The sequence below is a fragment of the Sphaerodactylus townsendi genome, linkage group LG01, assembly GCF_021028975.2.
Source record: "Sphaerodactylus townsendi isolate TG3544 linkage group LG01, MPM_Stown_v2.3, whole genome shotgun sequence".
NCBI classification, from domain to species: Eukaryota; Metazoa; Chordata; class Lepidosauria; order Squamata; family Sphaerodactylidae; genus Sphaerodactylus; species Sphaerodactylus townsendi.
This window is the reverse complement of record NC_059425.1, coordinates 69,538,320-69,559,399: the sequence shown is the minus strand read 5'-3', so window position 1 is coordinate 69,559,399 and position 21,080 is coordinate 69,538,320. Positions and strand designations below refer to the sequence as shown.

General features: G+C 43.3%; 1 protein-coding gene across 2 annotated transcripts in view; it reads right to left on the bottom strand.

Annotated features, from left to right (window-relative positions):
• LRFN2 (leucine rich repeat and fibronectin type III domain containing 2) overlaps positions 1–21,080 on the bottom strand; it is a 367,689-nt gene that overhangs the window by 89,596 nt on the left and 257,013 nt on the right. For both annotated transcript variants that reach the window (XM_048516371.1, XM_048516296.1), the window contains exon 2: positions 7,407–8,799. In XM_048516371.1, coding sequence (XP_048372328.1) covers positions 7,407–8,779 — 1,373 coding nt within the window. In that variant the 5' untranslated portion in view covers positions 8,780–8,799. The remainder of the gene's footprint in view (positions 1–7,406; positions 8,800–21,080) is intronic.

The window sequence follows — 21,080 nt, the reverse complement described above, 5'->3', positions numbered from 1 at the left end:
CTGTCACATGGTCTGGATACCTCAGATTGCAGGTTTCAGGGAGAATTCCTACTGGGGAGAAATGGAAAGCTTACCTAGGCCATTTCTGCATGGGCCAAAAATGCCGGTGAAAGGACGGTAAAACAGCATTATAGGCAGGGAGTTCCCACGGCCATTGCTGCAGAAATGATGCTGCAGCGATGCAGCAATGCTCCAGCAGGCCCACAATGGTTTATTCTAAAGTCACTCACCGAGCGTGTCTTTTCAACATCGGCACTCTGCAGTCTGCATTGTGCAAAGCGCCCACCAGAAATCAGTGTCTCAGAGCTTGCCCACCACAATGGCGGCCCACTCTGGCCAATCATGGTGCTAAACGCCCATGATGTCTACTCTGGGAAAAAAAGAATGCCATTTGCAAAGAGTTGTGCGAAGCACTGGGGTTCAGCCGACGCGCTACCTGTCTTCGGAGCGCTTGCCCTTACGAACGCGCCATTGCTGCAGCATTGCTAATAACAACGCTGTAATTCAGAAACAGCCCTAGTCATAAATTGCCTCCCAGCATAGTGGAGGACTTTTAAATTCCCTAGTCATTGTTCCCCCAATCATATGGAGGACTTTTAAGTGCATAAATCAGAATGCAAGGCCAAGTGCAGCTGAGTTCTGGAACAAATGAAATGTGGCTTGGACCTGTTGGGGAAATTTCACTGAACTAAGATGATCTTTGCAGAGTTCTTGGCCCAATTCTCCTTCCTTCAAGTGCAATAGAATTTCTGTTTTACTGTGTGTGTAAGCATGTAGTATGATCAGGAATTTCAGAGAAACCTGCACATTGCTGGTCAGCAGTGTTGCCACTGTTTATCCTAATAACAGTGACAGAAGTGATTACAAAAGCTGAGATTCATATTCTGACAGACCTCCAAGTTCCATGCAACTGACAGGATTGATGGGAAACATTTCTGATGTCACTTCAGCCTTGAAAATTTTTAGACTTCATAACAATGACCCCGAGAAGACAGCAGCAAACTCACTGTTCTATGTAATTTTTACAAAATTAAAATCAGTAGTTTCCGCTTATGTGGAAAAGAAGTCTTTCAGTCCCTTCCCCAATTTGTATTTCAAAAAGTTTCAAAATGTACAGAATAGAGAGACTGTAGAATTTCTCATTTGTGCAAAGAGCAGAACAAGCAGTCCTGTAACCTGACAATAGTCCTTAGGGCTAATCAATGAAATACAGCTAGGGCTTAATTTTGTTTTGTTTTCACAGGCAATTTTTTTTGCCTAAACTGAAATAACATAAGAACATAAGAACATAAGAACTAGCCTGCTGGATCAGACCAGAGTCCATCTAGTCCAGCATTCTGCTACTCACAGCGGCCCACCAGGTGCCTTTGGGAGCTCACATGCAGGATGTGAAAGCAATGGCCTTCTGCTGCTGCTGCTCCTGAGCACCTGGTCTGCTAAGGCATTTGCAATCTGAGATCAAGGAGGATCAAGATTGGTAGCCATAGATTGACTTCTCCTCCATAAATCTGTCCAAGTCCTTTTTAAAGCTATGTCCAAGCCCTTTTTAAAGCTAAACACTTGCTGAATGGCTACACATATTGAGTGCGATCATGCTAGCCTTCGAGTAACAAGCTGTCAGGACTTCTGCACACAGATTGCAGTGCACAACACAACAAGTCCACTCATGACCATCAGGGCTAAGAAGTCTGTTGTCCTGACCCCTTTGAAATCAAATGAGGCACAAGGCACTGAAATGCTGAGGCAGCAAGTTTCCCAATTCTGGGGGATTGCCAAGAGGAGAGCATAAAAGTGGTACTGTGCCTCCTCTATGTAGACTTTTGTCACATGCTGTTGCCAAACTACCTTTCCTAGAGGAAACATGGGGATACCCTGGCCAAGCAGGAATTTTGTGGGTTAGGTCAAAATTGGTGATCTGGCCAATTACCGCCCCGTTTCGAATCTTTCGTTTCTGGGGAAGGTAATTGAGAGAGTGGTGTTGGAGCAGCTTCGGGGTTTCCTGGAGGACGCATCGGCTTTTGATCCCTTCCAGTCCGGGTTCCGTGCTGGGCATGGGACGGAGACCGTTCTCGTCGCCGTCACAGATCAGCTCCGCTTACAACTAGACCGAGGCGGATCGGCGCTGCTGGTTTTGTTGGATCTAACCGCAGCGTTTGATGTGGTCGATCATGACCTTTTGACCCACCGCCTGGCCGCTTCCGGGGTGCGAGGCACTGTCCTTAAATGGATTGCCTCGTTTCTCCGGGACCGGACACAGCAAGTGTGGTGTGGGGATCAAGCGTCCCGGAGGTGCTCACTTCATTGTGGGGTGCCTCAGGGAGCGCTGTTGTCCCCGCTATTATTTAACATCTATATGCGACCCCTTGCTCAGTTGGTGCGGAGCTTTGGGCTGACGTGTCACCAATATGCTGATGACACTCAGCTCATTCTGTCGATGGAGGGGGGAGCGGCCGCTGCCCCTGCGGCTCTCCAGCATTGTTTGGTGGCCGTGGCTGGCTGGTTGAAACAGAGCAGGCTGAAACTGAATCCAGCAAAGACGGAGATCCTCTGGCTGGGACGGGGGGGGGGGAGGTTGGGGATTTTCAGCCGCCGGTGTGGGAGGGGGCTATATTGGCACCAGCCCCCTCTGTCCGCGACCTGGGGGTCCACCTGGATTTGTCTCTTTCTATGGAGACCCAGGTGGCCCATATAACCCGGGTCGCGTTCTACCATCTACGTCAGGCCCGACGGCTGCTCCCCTTCCTTTCCCAAGCTGACCTGGCCACTGTGGTCCATGCAACGGTCACCTCCAGGTTAGACTATTGCAACTCGCTCTACGCGGGCCTTCCCTTGCGTCTGATTCGGAAATTAAAAATGGTCCAGAATGCAGCGGCGCGTATGCTCACAGGGGGTGCCAGGGGAGAACATATTACCCCTGTGCTCCGCCGCTTGCACTGGTTACCAATTGAATTCCGAATCATTTTCAAGGTGTTGGTGTTAACCTTTAAGGCCTTGCGCGGCCTGGGACCTCCGTACCTGCGGGACCGTCTTACCCCATATGTCCCGAATAGGCCTCTGCGTTCAGCAGAGGCCAACTTACTGGTGATTCCCAGCCCCTCGATGATACGGCTGGCCTCCACCCGGGCCAGAGCCTTTACAGCTCTGGCCCCTGCCTGGTGGAACGCTCTTCCATCAGCTGTCCGGGCCCTGCGGGATCTTGCTGAGTTCCGCAGGGCCTGTAAGACTGAGCTGTTCCACCGGGCCTTTGGGGAGACCAGCTGTTGATAGGGGCCCCCTTCCTCCTTCTTCCTTCCTCCTCTTTTTTCTCCATTACGACATCATGGAGATCCTGCCACCCCTTTTGTTTGGGGTTATGGGAATTAGTAGAGGCCGCCATCCTGAGTTAATTAATGAGTTAATTAATGCTGCATTTTAAATGGGGAAGGGTTTATTTTTATTCTTATTAGAGCTGTTTTAACTTATATTTATCGTATTTAAAATGTTATTGTGCTCTATCCATGTTGTACACCGCCCTGAGCCCTTTGGGGGAGGGCGGTTTATAAACCCAAATAATAAATAAATAAATAAATAAATAATGGTTAGCTGGGATAGGATGGGCTCCTTACTATGTGTCAGGTAAAATTGTGAGAATCCTGAGCCATTATGCAATGACGGGAGCATTCCTCAACACAGTACCATTCATTCTATGGTGGGTTGAGTTTGGGAAGGAATGAGTGCTGAGAAGCATCAACATAGCCTTAGATTTCTGTGTAGTAGGTTAGGATATAAAGGGGGGGGGGAAGTGGGCAACTTTCTTCATTGTTAATGTGCAGATGAGAATAAGCAAAGCTGAAAAACAAACTGCTGACTCTGGAACCAGAGAGGTATTACCAAAATGGAAGTAGCCATGAAATATTACCTAGAGCAGACTTCTGTTGAACATTTTAGGATCTGCAATTTAAATAAACAAATCAAACCCAAACTTCAGTAGTCTTGTGTTCTTATCTGGGGAGAGTGCTGAAGGCCATCTGTACTCATAGTAGTAGAATCAAATACCAAAGTGTAGGGAGGGGGAAATGACTCAACTATAACAATACAGGAGGTCTCAAAGGTTGACCTGAAAACTGTAAAATCTATAACAAAATAATATTACATAGGGAACACAAAGAACCTTTACTAAAAATATGAGGTCTGAAATACAGACTACACCTTTAAAAATGAGGTCTGAAATACAGACTACACCTTAAAAAATTAGTGTGAACTGTTACACAAATAACTAACACGGTTGATGATATAATCATAAAGTTACCAAGAGACCATATACATGTGGGCCTATTCCTCCAAAATGGCAGCGTTCTTAAGGAGATGAAAAGCAAATTCCCCCTAAATGCTAATTTTGGGGGCATTTTTTAAGCTGCTTCTGCCCTGTTGCTATTTTTTTTTAAAGACAGGGAACCCTCCCCCTGCGCCTTCCTCCCACTCCTTTAACCTGCTGGCTGGCTGGGCCCAGCATTAAGCTCTGAACCGCTGCCTCTGAACTCCATGCAGGTCTTGGAGACAGTAAACAGAATGCTGTTTTTCTGGATTTAATAGACCCCCAAAATTTTAAATTCCCCAAAAATTCTCAAAATGGGATTTTTGAGAGTTTTTCAAACATTTCTTTTTGATGTGTGGGAATGGACCAGAATGCCTACAAATTGTATTTGATACTAAGGAATATTAAGTTTGTATGAACCAAAGATTTCTAAGAATCAAAATGGGGTTTCTGTATAGAGACCAGTAGGCCTGCATGTTAGCAGATGGTCAAACTGCATGTTAGAAGCTTGTTAGTGATTATGCAGGCAAGCAAAGGTAAATATCTTTAAGATCTTGTCACTAAAGGTTAATATGTGACAGAAGACATATACATTTATAACTTTGTTTTTGTCAGAACCAGCTTTAGGGGATAGCTACATGAATAAACAGAATCATAAAAGCAATCAGAGGTTAGAATAGAAATGAATGTGATTAGTTAAATGGAAAAAGTTTTTATATATATGTTAAATGAACACAGAAATGTTAATGAGAGATTCATATTTACTGGTATTTTACTATAATTCTATTATATTAGAATCGAATGATATAATTGTTAAAATCATGTTTTAATCTGTTAAAGTAAAATAATTTCAAACTGGGAAAAGGGAAGTTTTATGATCTTAAAGAACGTATGTAAAAACTTAATACCCTGGAGAGGTATCTCTCTCTAGGAGCAAACTTAGAAAATCAGGAATACAGGTTATTCTTGGAAACCAGAAAAGGTAGAAGTTAGTTTTATTGCAGCCATTTGCATATGGGCAGAGGGACGTGAGCAAATAGCATGCAGTCAATTTTTTCTCTCTTTCTCACAATACTAGAACCAGGGGGCATTCATTGAAAATGCTGGGGGGAAGAATTAGGACTAATAAAAGGAAACACTTCTTCACACAACGTATGATTGGTGTTTGGAATATGCTGCCACATGAGGTGGTGATGGTCACTAACCTGGATAGCTTTAAAAAGGGCTTGGACAGATTTATGGAGGAGAAGTCGATCTATGGCTACCAATCTTGATCCTCCTTGATCTCAGATTGCAAATGCCTTAGCAGACCAGGTGCTCAGGAGCAGCAGCAGCAGAAGGCCATTGCTTTCACATCCTGCACATGAGCAGAGTGCTGGACTAGATGGACTCTGGTCTGATCCAGCAGGATAGTTCTTATGTTCTTATGTTCTTAACAGAAGGAATCAGACACGTAGTAGAAAAGAGGCTGTCTTAAAGTGACAAGGAGACAGAATCATGCAATGGGATTTTAAGGTTCATGCTTATAGAACGTGAAAGGAGTATGGATTATGTACGTGGGTATGGGATGAACTGTGACATATGTATTCTTTGTATCTATAAAGACTAAGGTCTTTCGTATGGTGGGCTCTCTTTTGAGAGTACCCAGAGGGGTTCACCTTCTGTCAGAGATCTATATTCTGTCCAGTAAAAACCTTCTGTTTGTTTCTGATGTCAGATGTCTGATGTTTTTTTGGGAGCTTGTTTCCAACCAGTCTTTTCTCAAGGCAGCTACACAGGCCGGACATGGGTTCTGGCCTCACAGATGGGTTTTTGAAAATTTATGATACTCTTAAACTGGCACCCAAAAAATACTCCCCCCCCAAAAAAAATGATGCACATCCCAATTTTGAGAAAGGGTAATTGACAGTCAGCAAAATGGCTTCCAGGGAAAGTGATTAAGCCAGTCACAAAATGTCTTTCATAAGGGACAGGGCTAATCATACAAGATTGGAAGGTTCTAACCAAGTGTCTTCCTACAACTGAGGTAACCAATTTAGTGTCCCCTCAGAGATGCAATATAATGCCTCCTCAACTCTTCTAATGCATCTCCCACTCTCAGGAGGTTAAAGAAATCTAAGATTGGCTCATGCTTGGGTTTGATCTCCAGAGGAAAAAGATGACTTCTTGCCTGCATTGCCAAATGCAGTTTGCCAAGTTCAAAGACACAAGAAAGTGTGGCCAAGCCAAGAATCCATGACTGTGACCCAGCTGTCAGGGATAATCTCAGTAAACCAAAGGTCCCTGGAGGGTTTTTTTTCAGTTCAAGAATCTTTGGATTTTTTCCCCAAGACTAAAGAGGCAATTGAGCACCAGGAAACTTTGGCAGGCATCGTGGTAGACTTTGGGCACCCACTGAGGCTCACTGCTCTAGGAAGCAGAGAATACAAAATAGTACTGTTAAGTAGAGTCAGAAATGCTCCACTGTTAACCATTCCCTCTTTCTTCTATCTCCCTACCCTGCATTCTATTTCACTGTTAGCTTTTGCTTCAGGTGCCTCAGCCCAGTTGACAATACATCTTTATTATTTCACAATGTGAAGCTAGGGGAAAGGAAATGACTGGCATGGTGACTAATTCTGTGAATGTTCCAAAATGTGTTGATGCTGTAGTTGGCTATATATTGGAAAGTATTATAGAAATTGATCCAACCTGGAAGTGGTAAGCTACAAATTCTCATCACACCCGGAGAAGTCATATTGTGATAGATTTACTACCAAATAGTTGTGTGAACAGGGGCAACATGAAGTTGGTTCAGCGTCTCAAGAATGAAAAGACAGCTACCTGGACAGAACAGGAACACAGCTGTTTCATTTGCAATGGCAAATAATAATGCGTATCAGTATAGACCAGAGTTTTTTTTTAAAAAAAATAATTTCATGCACAAAGAAGCAGTGCAAATTCATTCATGTACTGTAACTTTCTTCCTTCATAATGCCTGTTACCCTCTGATCAATAATGGAGAATGGTCATCCATCATTTCTAGAATGTCAGAATGAAGCAGAAAGTACAATCCATTCAACAAAATCACCTTCCACCCCATCATTTCTGTTCTGAAGACTGTCACACTTACCTGTAAATGAGAACTTCATCATCAGAGCAGTTATATTGCAGCTGGTACATTTTAACTCTCGGAGCTGACTTGCTCACTGTCCATTTAACCAAAGCTGAGGTAGTTGTCACCTCAGAGACCAAGACAGCCCTTTCTGGTGGCCCCTTAGTCTCCCCTCGATTAGACTTGCTGGAACTGGTTATATCTGAAAGTCTTGATTTGGGTGGGGCTGCCCGACCTGTACCATTACTGAGGTGAGGAAGCTGGACAATTGACAACTCAATTGTTGCAGTAGACTCTCCAGCAGCATTGGCTGCTATGCAGGTGAATGTTCCATAATCCTTAGATGTTGTGATCAAAATCTCTAAGGTGCCATTGTCATAGACTGCTGTCCTTGAAGAGTTCCCTATAAGCCGATCATCTGGAGCTACCCAGTGAATGACTGGAGATGGATCTCCAATGGCTTTGCATTTTAAAGTGGCCGTTTGTCCTTCTAAAACCAACAATTTGTGAGTATGCTGGGTAATCAAGGGGGGTTCACAAACAAACTCCTCTTCCCGGACATACCAAAAGTACCTCCCTTTTAAACCTGGAGGAGAAGCACAAGTTTCCATGTCATCATCCCTGTCAAGACGCCGCAGCCAAAGCAACTCACAATTACAATGCAAAGGGTTTCCTCCAAAGCTCAGAGAAAGAGGTGGAGAAAATGGGGTTGACGTTAATGGAGATATTTGGGATCTGGCAAATATGGGATCGGGAGGAAGCTTCTGAAGTCTGTTGGAGGTCAGATCCAGCCTTGCCAGTTTCTGAAGGTCTGCAAATGTCCCCTCTGTAATATAATCTATCAAATTATGATCCAAGCTAATCTGATGTAAATTTACCATCTTCCTTATTGATTCCCAAGGGATGCTTCTGAGGTTATTGTAGGAAAGATCCAGATCTTCCAAGGTTAGCAAGAAGTCTCCAAAAGCTTCATCAGAAATACAACTCAGTTGATTGTTGTTTAGAATCAAGTGCTGAAGGTTGACAAGGCCCTTCAAAATATCCTCCCCAATGCAGGGCAGCCTGTTACTGTCCAAGTGCAAAGACCGTAGACTTTCTAAGTCAGCAAAAGCATAGGACTGTATGTAACTAATAGTATTCCTAGACAATGTGAGGTCAACAAGGCCAGTCATATTGGCAAAGTCCAGTCTACTAATGTTAATAATGAAGTTGCCTCCAAGTCGGAGTTCAACAGTCCTCCTGTCTATGTCTGATGGTACAAAAAGGAGGCCTTTAGAGGGGCAAAGAGTCCCTAATGATTCGGACAGGTTCTGGCAGACACAATATTTTGGACAAGCATTGACCACAACAGCCACTCCAAACACCAGGATGCTGCAGAGCAATTTTTCCATGGTAAATCACACAACTGGACCTGTAAGAATATGAAAGAAGTCACATATCAGTCAAGTATTTCCAGTTTAGTATTTCCAGACTTATAAACCAATAACACCCTTATTAGAAACCAAAAATACAGCAATATATTCTACTCTACTCCTTCACTAGGTAATACATGCCAAATGCACCTAAATAGATACAGCAACATGTACTATTATTTCTAGGTAGAAATTTCTCATATGATGTTGATTTGAGAATGAAACAAAGATGAGAATTGAGGTTCATTATAAGCTTGCCTTTTAATGTGTATTGAGACCTGCTCATTATTTGCACAGCAATTTTGTAAGTCTGATAATGAAATATTAGCTAATCAGGCAAAGATAAATTCTTTCTTTAGAGATGCAGTCACTGAATGCCCTATCCTCAGGAAACCTTTCCCAGATACATATGCAGACTTCATTTCTAAGTGTTACACCAGAGCTACAGCAGATTTTTGCAGAGGGACTCTTCAGCATGTTATAGAGAATTTGAGGCCACCATATTGAGCTGGCTTTGCCTAACAAATTTAGGGCAAAGACACTGATGAAAAGGGGATTGAGGGCTCATCCTTTGTCCAGAAACAAATGGAATGCAATGAATAAACATTTAATCTAGTTTCATCCCATTTCAAAATGTAGGTCTGTGGTCTGTTTCAACACTGTTTTAGCTGCACATTGCACAGATATCTGTTATGGTTGACAAGGTGTCTTTTAAATACACTTCTCATAAATACTAATCTTTTCCCTTGAAGAGCCCTATAGTATAGTTCCCAGGAACACTGTTTGAAAACCAGAACTGTAGAGCAAAGGTCTGATTGCATGGTATTGGATGACTAGGAGAAAGTATAGTGAAGTAACTTTATTTGTTTGTTTGTTTGTTTGCTTATTCTTTGATTTATATCCTGCCCATTCCTGAAGGGCTCAGGGCGGCGAACAACATATCACAACAGCATACATTAAACAAGATAAATACCAATAAATTACCTAAGAACTGTAAAATAGAAAACCGAATTATAGATTGCAACTTAAACACATCAGACCTAGTGTTAGTCAATAACAATAACAGCAGCACTATATCAATACATTAACCATATATCAGTACATTAACAACATCAATTAACAGTACATCAATACATTAACAATATCAATATATTAACAATAGTACATCAACAATATATCAATATATATAAACACATTAATGCTAAATTAACAGTACATATCAGTACATCAACACTATATCAATACATTAACAATAGAGCTAAAAACTTCTCTACACTAAACTATAACTGCTGCAAAAATAAACCTAGCAGTACTACCCAATTTACCCAAAAAAAGAGCTGTCTACACCTATCTAACCTACACTCCCTAATATACTAAGCAGGAAACTAACTATACTTACCCTACGCTCCTAATAAGATAGTGTAATAAGGCAACAGCAAAAAGAAGGGACAATGGTGCAAAGAGCCCAGATTGAAAAGGCCATGCCCCTCTCCCCACCCCAGACCAGCCTACCAGTGCTTCTGCCACCAGCACCCACTGCTTAGTCCATCTCTGGCTCATCTGTTGGAGATCACAATTGCAATTAGTGCAAGTTTCAGTGTTCTATGACCACAAGCAGCACAAACCAATTGCTCAGAAGCCATCTGCTCCCGCTCTGTTTGCCTGCTGAGGGCATTGTGTACTTGAATGTTGTTAGTGTTCATAGTTCGCTGCCAGCCGGGGAGCATTTCCTTGGGTTCAATGTCAGCTCTCACATTACCAACTCGTTGTCCAGAAGTAATTTGACCCAGCTCCACTCGCCCGCCACAGTCGTCGTTTACTTGAATGTTATCAATGTTCGTATCTCGCTGCCATTCGGGGAGCATCTCCCTGGGTTCACTGTCGGTCCTTACACCACCAACTCATTGCCCAGGAGTCACCTGCCCCAACTCCGCCTGCCTGCCATTGCTTACTCAAACATTGTTAGTGTTATTAATGTCTGCAACTCGCTGCTGGCCGGGGAGTATTTCCCTGGGCTCGGTGTCAGCTCTCACATCACTGAGCCACTGCCTAGGACAGGGGTAGGGAACCTGCGGTTCAAGAGCCGCATGCGGCTCTTCTGCCCTTGCACTGCGGCTCCACGAGCCGAGCCGCAGGTCCCATCCTTGCCTGCCCTGCAGGCAGCAGGGTGGGCGCACCAACTGCCCGCGGCCGGCTGGGCCGTGCCGTGGGCTTCCCCTCTCGCTTGCCCCATTGGAGCGGGGCGGGTGGTTTCCCGGTGGCCGGCGAGGCCGAGCCACTGGCCCCATCCTTGCCCACCCTGCAGGCAGCAGGGAGGACGCATCCATGCGCTTCTCAGAATGAGAGGAGTAAAAGGTTAAAAACCCCAATATATACAGTGTTATTTTTATTTTAAATGTCAAAAATTATTTGCGGCTCCAAGTGTTTTCTTTTCCCATGGAAAACGGGTCCAAATGGCTCTTTGAGCGTTAAAGGTTCCCTACCCCTGGCCTAGGAGATGTCTTCTCCCACTCCATTTGCCTGCCATAGTCGTTCTCTGCTCAGTCGCAATTGCGGGGAGTAACCAGAAGGTACACCAAATAGTCTTATTGCACCTTATAAAACAAAAACTCAAAAAAGAGTAGAAATAAAAAAACTTGTGCAATAATAACATAAGGGGTGACAAGCAGTTGAACCAATCATTTAAAAAAATGGTTTCCTGTTCATAACTGGCAAACAAGAAGTGAGTCAAACTGGTGGGTGTTCAAGTATCCTTACTCAAGAGGAAGCCCAAACCGGCCATATAACTACACCTCCTGTTTCCTGATTTCCTGTCTCAGCTATACCACTTCTTTATGATACTGTGCATGTGAACATAAGTAACATTTTAAAAAATGGTAATTAGGAATTGTTTCTGCTGGAAAAAGGTAAGGTAGGGTTTTCCCAACCAACAGTTTGCACTACCCTGTTATACAACAGGTTCTTATTTATCACAGGCTTTTTCCACACGGGCACTGAGTGGGGGTGCATCAGCATAAATTATGCTGATGCACCCTCCCAGGACCGTTCGCACAGACGGTCCCGGTAGGGGCGCAGGAGAAGGCGCAGCCTTCGCACAGGCTGCACCTTTTCCGACTGGCTTACCTGCTCCTGCTGGCTCCCGTCGCACTATGGAGGTGAGGGGACACGTCCCCCTGGTCAGAGTGACGGCTCTGGATACAAAGGCCAGGGGGCATGTCCCCTGGCATCCACAGCACGACGGGAGCCAGCAGGAGCAGGTAAGCTGGTTGGGGGAGGTGGGAGGCAGCAGCTGGAAGGCGCCCCTTTTGAAAAACCTTGCTTGTGGAGCGAGGTTCAAAAGGGGTGTTTCCATGCCGCCTGGGCATCGCAAGCACGCCGCTGCTGCATTGCAGCAGTGCCTGCTGTACAAACGCCTTCCCAGGGATGGCATTTTTGCCTGTGCAGAAAGGGCCAGAGTTTAAGAGGAAGTGCATGCATGTGATTGTGTATTTTTATCTGAAACCATACACTTTTGTCAACTAATAATCACATGTCCCCTGATTAATGATATGGACTTGTTCAAAACTGATGGCTCGGAGCATAAATATACCCAAATATTTAGACTTTGACATGATAATGACCATGTAGTTGTGTGACTAATATATAGATAGATTCAAAGATGGGCTTTTGACCCTTTTACTCATAGTGACTCAAAACAGTCAAAACTGAGCTTGTTTAACACAGGAGCAGACTATATATGGGAGGTATTGTTTCATTTGTATTTAAACTGTTTATAGCTTGACTTTCTCCCAACACAATTATCATCAGAGTTGGGATACAGAACTAGTACTCAAAGTTGGTACTGTAAAAACACAAGAAAATATGCTCTTTCTTATAAGTTATGGGAAGAACTTTTACATTTTTGCCAAATCACAACTCCTTTAAGCTCCTTTCACATTCCATTGAGGCGAAGTGCTTGGAATAGTAATGAAGAGATGCATTCAGTGGATCTCTGCAGCTTGTCATGAGCTCCTTGGAGATGCCTATGGTCTACTGCTCTCTTGAATCTGACCTGCATCTTTGATTCTCTGTCTGCGTTCCCTTTGCAGACTGTTTCTGACTGTCAGCTATCTTATCCAGGTAGTGCTTGCTGGTTTACTTCCTCATCTCACCAGATTTCAGTAAATGTGCCCAATATTCTCAGAGTCCAAATGAGCTGGACAAGACAAATAAGGGCTTCAGAGAATCATAGAATAGTAAACGAGGACTGAATAAGCAAAGGGCCATGTGATACAATTGTCCTTCATAAGGACAGTTTTTGATGGATCAGTCTTTCAAGAGATCATTCACACTATCTAAACCAGAGTGTTCTACAAGCACTGCAAATGGATTTCAGAAAAGGAAATGTTATCAGATGACTCAAGCGAGTCCAACATAACTCAGAGTCACTTTAATCAGCAGAATTGTTATCTAGGTAGTATAGCCACTTTGTCAATATAATCTACAGGTTGCTTCATCCTAGAGGCTTGGAGCAGGTATTGTTGCTGTTTTTTTAAATTAAAACCATACTAAAGTCCAACATATAGACTCAGCCCAATTGGACTGTAAATTAAAACTGTGGAAATATGCCAGTTAGCCATGCTGCAAAAACCAAGTCTAAATATTTATAATACTGCCAAATGATATTCACGCTTAAAATTTGTTGAGTGCAAAAGAAGGACATCTGATAACTGTGTGCTGTCACCAAGCACACTTTTCTCTGCCCCCTTTTTCTTTGAATACAAGACTTGACAGCATTATTGTGGGCTGCTTTATATGCTACTTAAGGTACTCCAGAACTGATTCCTAAGTACAAAATGCATATACAATTATTAATTTAGAAACAGTATTCATGTACAATTGTGATTTTTATTGGCAAAATCTAAGCAAGTGGGCACCCAATATGTTGCCCTTAAGTATTTTGATGGCAAAATATAAATTTTCTACAACTATATACCATTCCTCAATAGGCTCCCATGCATAAAAATCCATATTTAAACCAGGTCTAAAAGGTTTATTTCTCCAAACATGATCACTGGGGTGACTTGCATGACATCTGCATACATTCAGCATTACTACGTGGAAAATTGCCCTTATAATAGGGTTTAGAAAATGCAAGCTGTTTACAGTGCAAGTGCACCAGACCAGTTCAACTCATTCTGAATAATAACACAAGTGTATCATACAGGTTTCCAGAGGCTATCATATGCCTAACATTTGTTATTTTATTTACAAGGTTTATACCCAGTCTTTCTGTCCTGATCAGGGCCACCAAGCTGCCTAATAGTTGAAAGCCATACATTAAAACCAAATAAAAACACATAATTGTAACTCTTAAAACCAAGTTAAAATACATATACAATAAGGTACACATAAATAAAAACAAGAAAGACAGCAAGAAAGAGAGATCACTGAGGGAAATCCAGATGAAACTAAGGAAGTCTTCTCCCATTGACAGGAGATGGCAGCAAAAAAAGACAGGTGAGCAGTGGTGTAGCGCCAACGGGGCCAGGTGGGGCGCAACACCCCAGGCGGAACAGCAGAGGGGGCATGGCTGGGCCCTGCAGGGGACGTGGCATTCTGGGGGCATTCTGGGGTGAGGCAGGCAGTGCTATAGCAGGGGCACAGGGAGCACCCCCTCGATCCACTTCTGCAGGTGAGTCTCTCTGGGGAGAGAAAATTCCAAAGTTTTGGTGCCATGACTGAAAGGCCTATTCTTAGAAGAGCTTTGTCTGTAAGAACATGTTTTACACATGCTGGTCTCAAGCAATGTAGAGTGTTAAAGGGCTATACTAGCCCCTTGAATTGTGCCAGTACAAATAAACCAAGAGTGCAGTAATCTAATTAAAATGTAATCAGGGCATGTACCATATTTGTATATATGTATGCATCTACGTATTGATTTTCTTATATCCCACTTACCAATGGAGATCCAAAGATTGCGTGAATGGGCTACCGCAGGGAGCATGATGGGATAAATGATATCTTAGAAATGTTAGTTTTAAAAGTAAGTAATTTTAATGTTGAAGTGGCATAGTATAGCCCAGTATCATCAGATTTTGGAAGCTAATAAGGTTTCAGACTTGGATGGGAGATCACCAAGGGAGACTTTGCAAGGGAAGATAATGGCAAACTACCTATGGCCCCTTCCGCACACGCAAAATAATGTGTTTTCAAACCACTTTCACAACTGTTTGCAAGTGCATTTTGCCATTCCACACAGCTTCAAAGAGCATTGAAAGCAGTTTGAAAGTGCATTATTCTGCATGTGCGGAATGAGTCTATGAGTCTCACTTGCCTTGAACACCTCTTGCTGGGGTTGCCATAAGTCAGTTGTGACTTGACTATACTAATGTACATAATTTCAGTGTTTGCTATTTTGAATATTTTTCTTCTAAAAGCTGCTCACAAATGTTGAGATTTTGGCATAAGCAACATTATTAATTTGCTGAGTGAATGAATGTAAAAGGCTTGAAATTGCTGTATTTGTTATGCCCTGCAAACGAATATTGGATATTTCCTGCAAAGGCAGGCTATGTTTAGCTTCTTTTTACCTCCTATATTAAACTAGAATCCAGTGCCTTTGTACACATGTTATTTATGCAAATCTATGGCACAGTTAGCAAAGCTCCGTTTTTTGTATTTATCCCTTACCAGCAGACAGTCGGTTTTTGGAATCTTAAACATAATTATATTTTGGAGCCTTAATTTAGTGCATTATCTTAGCAGCTGTAACTATAAATAAAAATGAGTTTAGAAAACAGTTTGGAGAAAGAGATGGATACAATTAATTAGCAATGAACAGTACTTCCTTTATCCACCTTCTTCCTCTAGCATCTAGCCCAAAATATATCTGAAAAGGATTTTGTGTGTGAGTGTGTGCGTGTGTGCGTGTGTGCGTGTGTGCGTGTGTGTGAGTGAGTGAGAAAGAGAGAGAGAGAGAGAGAGAGAGAGAGAGAGAGAGAGAGAGAGAGAGAGAGAGAGTATGGAAATCTCTTTCAAGTACATTCTATTTTCCCAATTACAATTTGGGGGGATGTTGTTATGTATGATTGCACTCTGAGGATCCAATTGACATTGAAGTGTAAAACTGAGGAGAAATAAGTAAAACGTAGGAGAAATAGGTATATAGCACTACTTTAAAAAAGATAGATGCATTTCATTTTCTCAAAGACTATCAAATAGATGAAGAAGGAAGCAACTTTTCCATCTTGTGCGACTGAGAGAGAAACAAAGAGAGAATAGTCTCTTCACCAGTAGAAAGATCAATTGCCTCATCGACAGGATAAAAATATGACAGCTATCATCCTGACTGCAGAGGTCTTCAAAAGTGTTATTGTATAAATGAATATTGAACATGGGCAGTTCAGATCTTACTCATGCCACAAAACTGGAGCTTGATCAGTGTGCTGAGGGGTTACCCAGCACTCCTTTTGAAGGGGAACCAAAGCAATTCATATTAGGTGCCAGGGAGGCCATGTGGCAAGAATTGACATCAGGACACTCTCTAGATGATAGCCTGAAAGTTTGGTGCCGCTAGCTTTAAAAATTTTGGTTTGTGTTTTTCACCACTCACTCACTCCAGCAGGCTTCATGTGAAGGAGGGGTGAAAAACACAAACCAGAATTTTTAAAGCTAGTGGTACCAAACTCTCAGGGTATTATTTGGAGACTGTCCTGATGATGCCCCCCAAGTTTGGTGAAGTTTGGATCATGGGGGCCAAAGTTATGGACCCTCAAAAGGGGTGCCCCTATCCCCCATTCTTTCTAATGGGAGCTAAGGAGATGGGGGCTACCCTTTTGAGGGTCTATAACTTGGCCCCCCCTGAACCAAACTGCACCAAACTTGGGGGGTATCATCAGGACAGTCTCCAGATAATACCCTGAAGGCTTGGTGCTGCTAGCAATAAGAATGCGCCCCCTGCAGGCACCCCCAGAAATTCCGCATTGACAGCAATGGATTGTGTAGATGTAGAACAAAGAATCTTGGACAAATTTCTGGGGGTGCCTGCAGGGGTGCATTTTTGACATATTGGCATCACAATTTCAGGGTATCATCAGGAAACTGTCCTGATGATACCCCCAGGCTTGGTGCAGCCTGGTTCAGGGGAGCCGTATTCATGGACTTCCTCGCCGCAGCCCCCATCCCTACCGAATCAGCTCCCATTGGAAACAATGGGGGATAGGGGCACTCCTTTTGAGGGTCCATACCTAAACCAAACTGCATAAAACTTGGTGGGTATCATCAGGACAGTCACCTGATGATACCCTGATAATTTGGTGTCAATACATCTAAAAATGCGTCCCCTGCAGGCACCCCCAGAAATTTTCACAAGATTCTTTGTTCTGCAGTGACTTAGCTGTATTGCTGTCAATAGGGAATTTCTGGAAGAGGGCTACGAGGTGCACATTTCTGAAGGTATGGTCACAAAACTTTCAGGGTATCTTCAGGAGAGTCTCTGGATGACACCATCCAGGTTTGGGGAACTTTGCTTCAGGGGGTTCAATTCTATGGGACCCAAAAAGGGTAGGGCCCATCTCTCATTGCCCCCTGAAGCAAAGTTCCCCAAACCTGGATGGTGTCATCCAGAGACTTTCCTGAAGATACCCTGAAAGTTTTGTGGGTTTACCATGAGAAATGTGCACTCCACAGCCCTCTATCAGAAATTCCCCATTGGCAGCAATACAACTAAGTCACTGCAGAACAAAGAATCTTGTGAAAATTTCTGGGGACGCCTGCAGGGGATGCATTTGTAGATGTATAGGTACCATAATTTTAGGGTATCATCAGGAGACTGTCCTGATGATACCCTCCAAGTTTGGTGCAGTTTGGTTCAGGGGGGCCAAAGTTATAGACCCTCAAAAGGGTAGCCCTCATCTCCTTAGCTCCCGTTAGAAAGAATGGGGGATAGGGGCACCCCTTTTGAGGGTCCATAACTTTGCCCCCCGGAACCAAACTTCACCAAACTTGGGGAGTATCATCAAGACAGTCCCCTGATGATACCCTGAAATTTTGGTGCCTATATGTTTAAAAATGTGCCCTCTGCAGGCCAAAACGTGAAAAAACACCAAGAAAATAAAAACGCAATTCGACTGGTGATCCCATGGATTCGGATCTGATGGGATTTGGACAGCTCAGTTTCGGACCCTGCTTGTCTGAATCTGTCAGAATCAGTGCAGATTCAGTCAAAATCCAGATTCGGACTGTCCGAATCTCCAACCCTATTAGCGGCAGCAAAATTTCAGAGTATGATCCGAGGACTGTCCTGATGATGCTCCCCAAGTTTGGTGAAATTTGGTTCAGGGGGAGCCAAAGTTATGGATCCCCAAAGGGGGTGTCCACATTTCCCATTGTTAATTGGAGCTAACAAGAGATGGGGGTTACCCCTTTGAGGGTCTGCTTGGCCACTGTGTGAAACAGTATGCTGGTCTAGATAAATCATTGGTCTGATTCACCATGTGCCTTATGTTTTTACAAAGAGATTTTTCTACCATATCTCTTTAGGCATTAGGGGCTTTCTACCAGTCCAACCCTCTATTGTTTCCAAAGGCCTGTCCTGAATTCTGCTACTTCTTAATTCTAGTTTATATCAGAAAATGTCTAAAATGAATCCTTGCCTAGATCATGGGTTCTCAATTCCATCAGGGTCTTCTGTACCTACATTCCTCACACCACACCCCCATCTTTATCAATATATGTTGCGTATACATATATTGATAAAGCAGTGGTCCTGATTGTTTTGCGTGGTATTTTACTGATACACTTTCATGCACTGGTATAAAGCAGAACACCATGCTACACATGTACCTATAACTGCACTACATTTTAGATATTTATATGTATATATGAACATTTTTAACAAAGAGGGCAGATAAAAAGTGCATATGATCTGAAGGAAAAACATTCTGCATCAAATTTCACATGCAGAACTGACAGAACTTTCAAAATAAAATAGAATCAGAATAATGAAGAATTCCTAGTGCAACAGTTTCACTTTGGAAATGACCAGCTCCAATATCCAGGGAGAAATTTGGATAGGCTGAATTTCAAAAGAATCCTTGTTTTTTTCTTCTCCCGATATGAGAAAGAATGGATAAACAAAAGGGGTCTTGACTCAGTAACAGAGCATCTGCTTTGTGTATACAGATGGTCCCAGATTAAGTCCCCAGCTTGTCCAGTTTAAAAGGGTCAGATCACAAATGATGTGAAAGAGCTTTGCCTGAGACTTTGGACAGCTGCTCTCAATCAGAGAAGACAATATTGACCCTGAAAGCCCTTGAGTCTCACTCACTCAAACCTCCTTATCTTGAGTTCAAGGAATGGGGCTACAGTTTCTTTATGCTGCTTCCTTGTCCCTGACTCCTGTCCTTAGTGGCTTCTTTTCTCCTGAGTTCTCTTCGTACCACTCTTAAGAACATAAGAACATAAGAACAAGCCAGCTGGATCAGACCAAAGTCCATCTAGTCCAGCTCTCTGCTACCCGCAGTGGCCCACCAGGTGCCTTTGGGAGCTCACATGTAGGATGTGAACGCAATGGCCTTCTGTGGCTGTTGCTCTTGATCACCTGGTCTGTTAAGGCATTTGCAATCTCAGATCAAAGAGGATCAAGATTGGTAGCCATAAATCGACTTCTCCTCCATAAATCTGTCCAAGCCCCTTTTAAAGCTATCCAGGTTAGTGGCCATCACCACCTCCTGTGGCAGCATATTCCAAACACCAATCACATGTTGCGTGAAGAAGTGTTTCCTTTTATTAGTCCTAATTCTTCCCCCCAGCATTTTCAATGATTGCCCCCTGGTTCTAGTATTGTGAGAAAGAGAGAAAAATTTCTCTCTGTCAACATTTTCTACCCCATGCATAATTTTGTAGACTTCAATCATATCCCCCCTCAGCCGCCTCCTCTCCAAACTAAAGAGTCCCAAATGCTGCAGCCTCTCCTCATAAGGAAGGCGCTCCAGTCCCCTCAATCAATCCCGTTGCCCTTCTCTGCAATCTCTTTTCTATCTCCTCAATATCCTTTTTGAGATGCGGCGACCAGAACTGGACACAGTACTCCAAGTGCGGTCGCACCACTGCTTTATATAAGGGCACGACAATCTTTGCAGTTTTATTATCACTTCCTTTTCTAATGATCCCCAGCATAGAGTTTGCCTTTTTCACAGCTGCCATGCATTGAGTTGACATTCCCATGGAACTATCAACTAAGACGCCTAAATCCCTTTCCTGGTCTGTGACTGATATCACTGACCCCTGTAGTGTGTACGTGAAGTTTGGATTTTTTGCCCCTATGTGCATCACTTTGCATTTTGCTACATTGAACTGCATTTGCCATTTCTGAGCCCACTCACCTAATTTATCAAGGTCCGCTTGGAGCTCTTCGCACACCTTTGTGGTTCTCACCACCTTTACATAGACTTAAAAATATTCTGGGTAACTTCATGCAAACTTACCACCATGCTTTCGGCTACTCTTCCACTCTGCAGCAAGCATTTCTCAGAGTGCTGGTCAAATTAACGTGCTCTCTTACTATTATGCTGATTTGCACGTAATAGGCATCTATCAGGCAGTGAAAGTGGCATCCTTGCCACAAGTCTGTAAATCAAGGCAGGCTCTTGTCTTGGTACTGAGTGAAAAACAGCCTCTTTAGTACTGTTATAACATGGTTCAGCATGAATTATCATGAGCAAGAGGCATAAAGGCTCCTGCTTTGTATTTAAATTTGCCTCATAACGATACAAGACTTAAGAGGTAGCATCTCATTTTAGGAATGTCTCTGAGAAGCTATTTTTGATCTCTGCCTTGAGCTTTACACATGAATTACATATCACCTTTGCATACCTTGGCACCATTTGCAAGGTAATTATTAGGCAAACAGTCTCTGTAGTCAGAACATAATGATGAAGTCTAAATCCATTTAGTCCAACATTCTAACAGTGGGGAAACAGAGGCCTTTGGGCGACCACAACCAGGTGGTCTCATTGCTGATGACCTTACCTTCTTATTTGTTAACCTCTGTGCACAATTAAGAGCACCGTGCTCTTATATGGAGTAAAGTGAGATAGGGAAAAAAAGGAAGGGAAGAGATCAACTCCCTTCAGGGGTGGACTGGGAAACCAAAATGGACCTGGTAAAGGACACTGTCCCCCACCTCACCCCCAATGGAAGGAAGAGGGGGGAAAGCATATCCTCTCAGCAACTCCCTTGCATAGGTTGGGGGCTGCCGGTTTGCATTCACTTTGCGAGAGACAGGGCCACTGGCTTT